Below are 8,479 nucleotides of genomic sequence, written 5' to 3' on the forward strand. Positions count from 1 at the left end.
GAACCGTTCTCCTGGAATCTGTAACTCTGGTGCATGTATATAAACATGCCTTTGTTCTCAAAGTCTTTTTCTATTTGATTACTGTTGTATCCAAGTGCTTTGTCTCTGCCTCTCTTACTTGTTTTTTTTTTTTTTCCTTCCCTTTTCTTGTACCTTAGTGTGTCGTTTGTGTGAATAACTTTGTTTACATTCAGCAGAGGTACTAAGTGCATTTTTGATAATAGAAGGGAGTGATACAGGCAGTAAGGAGAAGACATCTGGAGAATGGGGTGGAAGAAAGGGAAAAGGAGGGAACAGTTAGGAAAGGAAAAGGTGTGATGGAGGAAGAAAGAGCAAAAGCCAGAAGGGGGGGGGGTATGCAGGTTTGTGAGATCTTGGGGGCTGGTCGTGGGGGAGGGAGATCAACAGACCAGCATTTTCCCCAGGCTTGGGCTCAAGCTTGTGAAAACTCCTAATGTGTTAAACAACCTCAGCTGGGATTTGCTGAGGACAAATGCTGTAATGTGTTAGTCATCCATTATCTGCTTCTATTTTTGCAGGTTCTGAATGATGACTGACGCGCGTTTGTGTGATAGCCCTCACAGTCCCTGTCATTCCCGAGTGATAAGGCGCCCGCACCACTAGCCCCAGCACCGGGGCAGAAGGGAGCTCTGGAGGCTGGAAAGCTTCCGCTCGCGGACCGGACAAAAGTACCGCCTTCCCAGGGGCTTGTGCGTGCGGCTGGTGATCCAGGCGCCTCACCTCGTCCGGCTCGCCGCTCTCGCGGGCAGATGGTGTGCGGCCGCCGCAGGACGCCCGCCGCGCCCGGGCCATGAAGTAGCGGCTGCTGGCGGCGCCGCTGCCCGACCGCCGGCCCCAGGCGAGCGCTGCGCTGCCGCCGGGTCCTCTCCCGGCGGGGCCGGAGCGGCGAGGACATGGCTGGCGTGCTGAGCCTGCTTGCTCTCCTTCTTGTTTTCCCAAGCAGCTGTTTGGGTTTCAGAAGCCCGCTTTCAGTCTTTAAGAGGTGGGTGTGTGTTTTTTCAGACGGGCGGGATGGTGTTTGGATGGTTCCTGTGCATGCTGTTGAAAATGTAATCACTTTTATGAACCAGAGTGTTGTGGAAATATGCGAGGTTGATTTACTTGGCTGAAACGACTTGGGATTTTAGCACAGTAACTTGTTGTAAAGTCCCTCGTACAGAAAAAGCCCACTGTATTGTCGCCAGGCTGCACTGGCTTTCAAAACTCCAATTAGAAGTTGTGATTTCCAATACTAATCACTCCCTCTCCGGGAGATATTTCAGAAACTACAGTAGAGTCGTTTAGACTTGAATGCTTTCTTGTTTAAAACAGCCTGAAGAATAAAATATCAAGATAGATAAGTGGTGGGGAGAAGCAGATCATGGACTGTAATAGCTCAGGAGAAAACATTGAGCTGTATATACACTCCTCATAATTACCATATTAAATATTCATGCACTTGTACATTTGTAATTCACATCGCAGTCTTTTTCCCTCCCTCATACAGCTATGCCTACTAGCAATATTATTGTTGGTGTTTTGTTTCTGGCTAGTGATCCTGGATACTCACAAAATAGTTACAAAATTTTTACTTGGTTATAGTTAATGTTTATGCCATTAGAAAATTGATATGCCTGTGTTGATTTCTAATTTATGAATACTGTATTAATTGAGTAGAAACAAATATATGTTTTGACAAGCTTTTATTGAATGGAGTTTTAAATGTAGCCAGCCTGCTCCCTCGCTTTGGTGATATTTTGTTTCCAAGTTGGGCATATGTTGCTCTTAGACTATAAAATGCAATTCTGATGTTTTAGAACATTATATAGTCATTACATCTTTTAGACTTATCTTTGGAACTAAATCAATAATCTTTTATCTTAAGATCTTAGAATCCTTTTTTCCCCCTTCTCATGTTAAAATTCCATTATGTTCAAGGATATTGAAATGTTTTTTTTTCAAGGTTTAAAGAAAGTACCAGATCCTTTTCCAATGAATGTCTTGGTACCACCAGACCAGTAATTCCTATTGATTCATCAGATTTCGCGTTGGATGTTCACATGCCTGGAGTCACGCCTAAACAGGTGAGAGGCATTCTGCATTTCATGATTCCTTGTTCTGTATACTGTCTGTAACTGAAGCAGGGAAAGTGCATTTACAGCAGTAGTAACTTCTTTGAAAGTAGGCATTTGATTTCAGGACTCCTCAGGTAGGCCCAAAATAATTGAATATTATAAAGAGGAGTAAATCTTTCAGGGTAAATCTTTTGGTTAAATTTCTTTTTTAAAAATTTTACTCATATTGTTATTTGTGTTTTGAAATAGAACCTTGGAAATTTATGTTTTGAAATTCTCAGTGGACTAATAGCCTCTGTAATGCAGCATGTAAGGATGTATTAAAATATGAAAAATTATTCTAATAAAGGGAAATGATATTGAGCAGCTGCATCTAAGAAATTATTTAAATACCCTTCTATCACAGCCACAAATTAAGAAATAAAAGCATTTGTTTTCCTGCCAAGAATTTGAAAAACAAAACATCACACACTTTTAAGAAAACTGTTCAAACAGGTGGTTGATTGTGAGTTTTCTTTGGTGTGATTTGCTTGTTATAAAAAATATATATTTTGAAGAAATAATGGCAGAGCTCATACAAGTATGCCCTATAGAGTATTTTGAGTAAAACTAGGTTGTTGCCAAGGTTTTCCCTGTTTTAGAAGAAGCTCAAACTCAGTGCTGTGGTGTGTGCAAGGTGTCTCATTAGGCATAAAAAGGCCAGAATTAATTATGCTTTGTAGTCAGGCACTGCGGGGATTTATGTGTGTCATTAAAAGATAGTCTTCTTCTTTTGAAGGGCTGTGGAGACAGGGAGAGACCTGGGTGTTGTAGAGCTGCAGTGACTGATGACTCATTGTTGCAGATAACATTCTAGTTTCCTTTCCCTTTTTTTTTTTTTTTTTTTTTTTTACGTATTGAAAAAACAAAAGTCGGAGAGAATTCCTTTGAAATTGACATCCAGATGCTCTAAGAAAATACACATGGCCCTTTTTTGGGCGCCTAAGGGTTGACATTCATTTGTTTGAAAACCTGTGTATGATCTAGCTATCTATAAATAACTACTTTACTATTGTAAAAGGACCCTCACCCCCACCCCTGCCCATTCTCACATGACCAGGCAGATGACTTTTCTGTACATTCAGTTGTTAGTGTCCTGGCCTTTAATTCCATAAGCTGTTCATTTAGTACATAGTCAGAAGAGGTGTAATGAGATTGGGAATAGGAGAGAGCAGTGACAGTTGCTCACTTGTGAAGGGTGCTCCTTCTTATCTCTTTTCACTTTTTAAAAATTTTTTTTAATGTTTATTTATTTTTGAGAGAGAGACAGACAGACAGAATGTTGACCAGGGGAGGGGCAGAGAGAGGGAGACACAGAATCCAAAGCAGGCTCCAGGCTCTGAGCTGTCAGCACAGAGCCTGATAAGGGGCTCAAACCCACAAACTGCGAGATCATGACCTGAGCCGAAGTTGGACGCTTAACTGACTGAGCCACCCAGGCACCCCACTCTCTTTTCACTTTTAAAAGTTTTTTTTTTCACCTATATTTGCTTTATGTTAAAACTGATTTTTTTTTTAAATCCACTAATTGGCCTTTAAGCCCTCTTTGCCCCCAGGAAAAAGTTATTTTCTCAAGTAGTCATTTGTCATGGTTCGTTATTATTCTGTTTTTTCTTCCTGTTATTTTACAGAAATAACATTTAAGTTATTTAACAATAGTAATAATAGGTAACTATGTTGGAGTCAATATTGTCAGAAAGATTCCTAGAGGAATTGATTATTTTAAAAAAATGTAGAGAAGATCAATTTTCATAAAATAAAATGTGTTTACTCATTTTTATAATTTTATAATTATCAAAATAAGTCCTTGACAAAAGAACTTACATGAAGTTATAGCTTGCTATTCTCCACCATCTGCATCCAGTTTTTGCCTTATTCAGTGGGCAGTTTCTTCCCAGCAGACGTCTCCTCGTTGCTCCTTCTCTTTAAACCGTGTGGTTTCCAGGAGCTTTCTACCCAAGATCTAGAGGGTGAGGATTAGCCAATCACTGCATCCCATCTCCCCTCCCACACTAATTGGTTCAGAAGAAGGTGTGTGACCTAGAACAGTACAATTAAACCTCAAGACTTTTGCTGAGAATGCATTTGTCTGTTGCATGTGAGCAGGAGGCATGCACTCTTAGGGTCTGCTGCATCCGTGAGGGCAACCGTGCCTAGAGTAAAACTAATACCATAGAAGGTAATGCAGAGACAGGGAAAGAACAGATGTTCTAGGTGACCTTGCTACTTAGGAAGTTTTCAGTTACATTAGGCTTTTTGTTTCAACCAGGTTGAGTTGGGTTTACAAGTTCTGACTTGTAACTGAAACTACCTAACAGAGTAAGTGATTCAGTTGTGCTGCCTCATCAGCTCAGAACTGGTTGTTGAAGGTTTCTTCCACTTCTCCCATCATGTAAATACCAAGAGTATTTACTCACGTGATCCAGCCAACCTAGCTATACCTTGGAAACCTTCCTGAGAAATGAATTATACTCCCTACTGAGTGTAGCCGGGAGGAGATGGACGCAGAAACCCATTTCCTTCCTGAACTTGGTGTTGTTGGTGAGGAAGACCAAGAGTTGTGATAGTATGAATACTTTTGGTAGAGAAAGTATTCTTTTCCCAAAAAGCAGATGAAACCAAATTTAACACAGATACTTAGAGGAATGGAGATTACAAGGCAAGAAAAGGAAAGTGAAACATATTAGAGGAAAGAAATAAAAGAAAGGAATAAAAAGAGTTGGTCCCCCCCCCCCAAAAAAATTCAAGAGAATAGAACGATCAAGAACAAAAATAAAGGACAAAAAAAATAACTATAATCTGAAGAACAGAACATTTTAAAAATCTTATAAGAAAATGAGGAGTAAGGAAACATAAAAGCAAGGAGAGGCATGGAGGAGTTAAAATCTTTTTTTTTTTTTTTTTTTTTTTTTTAAAGAGCAGATCATGAAGAGCAACACAATTTAAAGAAAGAAGTATCTGAGGGCCCCGAACTTAAGAGTAATTGAAGCAGACCAAGTTGGTTAAAGAGATATATTCACTCAACAGATTTTTTTTTATAACACATATCTTAAGTTTTGGCAATAACAAAATAACAATGTACATCAGTGAATCTGCTCTAAGAGTTTTCCTTGGGAAACTTGAGATTGTTAGGTAGGCTTGAATAGAGAAACAAACAGATGTGGAACAGAGGTGGAGAGAATTTAGCTATAATACTAACACAGTATAAGTAACTAATTTTGCTGGTGGAATACAGGACAAATTAGTGTGTTACCAAAAAATCTCCAGTCATGTCAGGTCTCTGAGTTGCAATCCATTCAGCCATATCATAGACTCCAGAGCAACCTTTAAAGAGTACTCTCGTTGAACCAGCTCTGGAGAGTCTGGGGAAGGTAGTTTAATTACCTATTGCAATGTCAATTTTATATTCAAGATAAGCTCACACTGTCTTCTGTGACTTGAAATTTTAAAAAATAATTTCTGTCTTCTTTAATAAATTTCTTATTAATCTGTATGTTCTCAGACTTTGGGAAGAGAGGGAGAAGAGAAAGCAGCTAAGTAGCCTAGAGTAGAGGTAAAGTAAGCACATCTGGTTTCTGATGGCACAGGCCTCAGACCCAACAAAGGTGCAGAGTGTAGTGTCTTGAGGCTCTTAGCACTTTTTCTTCCTCATTTGCTTCCTTTTCTCACCAAAGACCCTGCGGGCTTTTGCTGTCGCCAATTCATATCAACAAACAAAGCAATTTGATAAACTGCCAGTTGATGGTCACAGTAAGGTGCTATCATCAATTTGATGTGCATGGACAAATGTCCATTTTAAAAACAAAATAAATGAGGCATAATCATGACGATTTTATATAAAGTCTGTTGTCTAAGTCTAAGCCACATCTGGTGTGTTATGTAGACTTCAGGGCCAGGTTGAGAGCATTCTTGTCCCAGCTCTTGTGGTGTCAACTATGGTATGGTTTTTAACCAGCAGGTCCTGCTCCTTCATCTATAGATGGAATAATAATTGTCCTTACCCAGGACTATTTTGTGGACTGAGCAAGATAATCCCAGCGGCATGTTCAGGTGCCATGCATATGATAAGTTCTCATGAACTCTGAACTTGTATCATTATTGTGATTTTGTATGTTGAGGGAAATGTGAATGAGGTTTTTTTTTTGTATTTTTTTAAAAATTTTTATTTATCCTTGAGAGAGAGAGAGAACATGGGAGGGGCAAAGAGAGAGGGACAGAGAGAGAATCCCAAGCAGGCTCCACACGGTCATTGCAGAGCCCGATGAGGGTCTTGAACCCACAAACCATGAGATCATGACCTGAGCTGAAACCGAGAGTCAGACACTTAAATGACTGAGCCACCCAGGCACCAGAGTCTTAAGAAAGAAATTGCCAGCCTTTATGCTTTCGGAAATAACTTCGTGGGGAAGGTAAAACATTGTAATAATTTTGAAAGAGAGGAAAGTTAGCCAAATGAAGAAAAATAGAAAGCATGAACCTGGACAAGAGGAACCTGGGCAGGAAGAAGTAAGTGAGGAAGTCACTCTTGCAGTGTGCCCATTCCCCAGAAGTTATTTCTATTAAAAATGGCTCTCATGATCAGAGAATGAAGGAACACTGAGGATGAATATGTTTTTCTCAAAGTTCTTATATATTTTTCATACTGCTTAGAAAAGCAATTACCAAAAGCCATTTCATCAGTATAAAGTCTTATTTTTTTTAACATCAATTCGAAATTATCCTGGATTTCTTCACTTTGCTGGAGACTTTATACATTGACCTTATTTAAAAAAATCACTCTTACCTAACATAAGTCTTTTCAAATCCTGGGTTTAAATAACATTTTGTTTATTTGTTATCTCTGCTCTTAGGCCCTCTGCAGTCTTGCTAAGGACTTACAAATGTTAATTAATTTGTAAAAATATAATTTTATAGAATTAAATATTTTCTTTGAACCTAATAACTTGAAATCATGTAACAATTGAATTTCTTTACATTAGGATATGTTAGGCTGTCACTAATGTGGTCATTTTCCTCCCTTATTTTGGGAGCAGTTTGAGAAATAAAAAGGAGTACACTTTTCCTTTCTGAACCTCTTGCAGATTCTTGTTGCATTCTGTATTTGTCTTTTGAAGAGTCACAGATTATGCTTTGAAATCAGAAGGCAGCCTTCCCCTGTGTTCCTGAACACAAATGTCTATCACCAAGAAGAGCAGGAAATGGAAAAATTCTGAGTTTAAAGATTATATCTGATATCCCTGAACATCAAGCTGAAAAACCTTAGAGTCTAAAGTTATCACTTATTTTAAAATAACACTGAAAGAATGTAGTCATTGAAATAAAACCATGATGAACAAATTATTCCTGTGAGATTTTCTCAAAAGCTTCCCACAATGTTTCTCTTTGCTTTTTTCTCAAAATTGGACAACTATTAGAAAATGTTTACTAACATATTTTAACTTTTCATTCTCTGACATAAAAAGAAAGAGATTCCCTTTGCTTTCCCTATGCATATAAACATGTAATAAGAACCTAGCTTTTGTAGACTTTTCTTACTGCACCTGTTTAAAAAATCAGTTTCAGAGGCACCTGAGTGGCTCGGTCGGTTAAACATCGGACTCTTATTTTGGCTCAGGTCATGATCTTAAGGTTTGTGAGATCGAGCCCTGCCTTGGGCTCTGTGCTGGGCTTGGATCCTGCTTAAGATCCTCTCTCTCCCAACCGCTCTGGAAAACAGTATAGAGGTTCCTCAAAAAATCAAAAATAGACCTACCTACAACCCAGCAATTGGCCAACTAGCCATTTATCCAGAGGATAACAAAAATGCTGTTTCAAAGGGGCACATGCACCCCAATGTCTATAGCACTATCAATAATAGCCGAATTATGGAAAGAGCCTAAATGTCCATCGACTCATAAATGGATAAAGAAGATGTGGTGTGTGTGTGTGTATACATATACATAAATACACACACACGCACACACACACACACACACACTAGAATATTACTTGGCAGTCAAAAGGTATGAAATCTTATCATTTGCAGCAACGTGGATGGAATTAGAGTGTATTAGGCTAAGCAGAATAAGTGAAAGAAAGAAAAATACCGTATGATTTCACTCATATGTGGAATTTAAGAAACAAAACAGATGAACATAGGGGAAGAGAAGGAAAAATAAGAGGGAGGCAAACTATAAGAGACTCTTAAATGCAGAGAACAAACTGAGCGTTGCTTGTGAGGTATTGGGTGGTGGGGTGGGCTAAATGGGCAATGGGCATTAAGGAGGGCACTTGTTGGGATGAGCACTGGGTGTAATACCTAAGTGATGAATCACTAAGTTCTATTTCTGAAATCATTATTACACTCTTTGTTAACTAACTTGGAT

General features: G+C 38.9%; 1 protein-coding gene across 1 annotated transcript; it reads left to right on the top strand.

Moving 5' to 3' along the window:
- The first annotated feature begins 429 nt into the window (after nucleotides 1-429).
- LOC125918516 (peptidyl-glycine alpha-amidating monooxygenase-like) lies at nucleotides 430-8,429 on the top strand. The gene is made up of 3 exons (XM_049624501.1): nucleotides 430-1,003; nucleotides 1,964-2,084; nucleotides 7,196-8,429. The coding sequence occupies exons 1-3, from the start codon at nucleotides 915-917 to the stop codon at nucleotides 7,325-7,327; spliced, it is 342 nt and encodes a 113-aa protein (XP_049480458.1). The 5' UTR covers nucleotides 430-914; the 3' UTR covers nucleotides 7,328-8,429.
- Nucleotides 8,430-8,479: the final 50 nt, after the last annotated feature.

The sequence above is a fragment of the Panthera uncia genome, unplaced genomic scaffold, assembly GCF_023721935.1.
Source record: "Panthera uncia isolate 11264 unplaced genomic scaffold, Puncia_PCG_1.0 HiC_scaffold_939, whole genome shotgun sequence".
Taxonomy (NCBI): domain Eukaryota; kingdom Metazoa; phylum Chordata; class Mammalia; order Carnivora; family Felidae; genus Panthera; species Panthera uncia.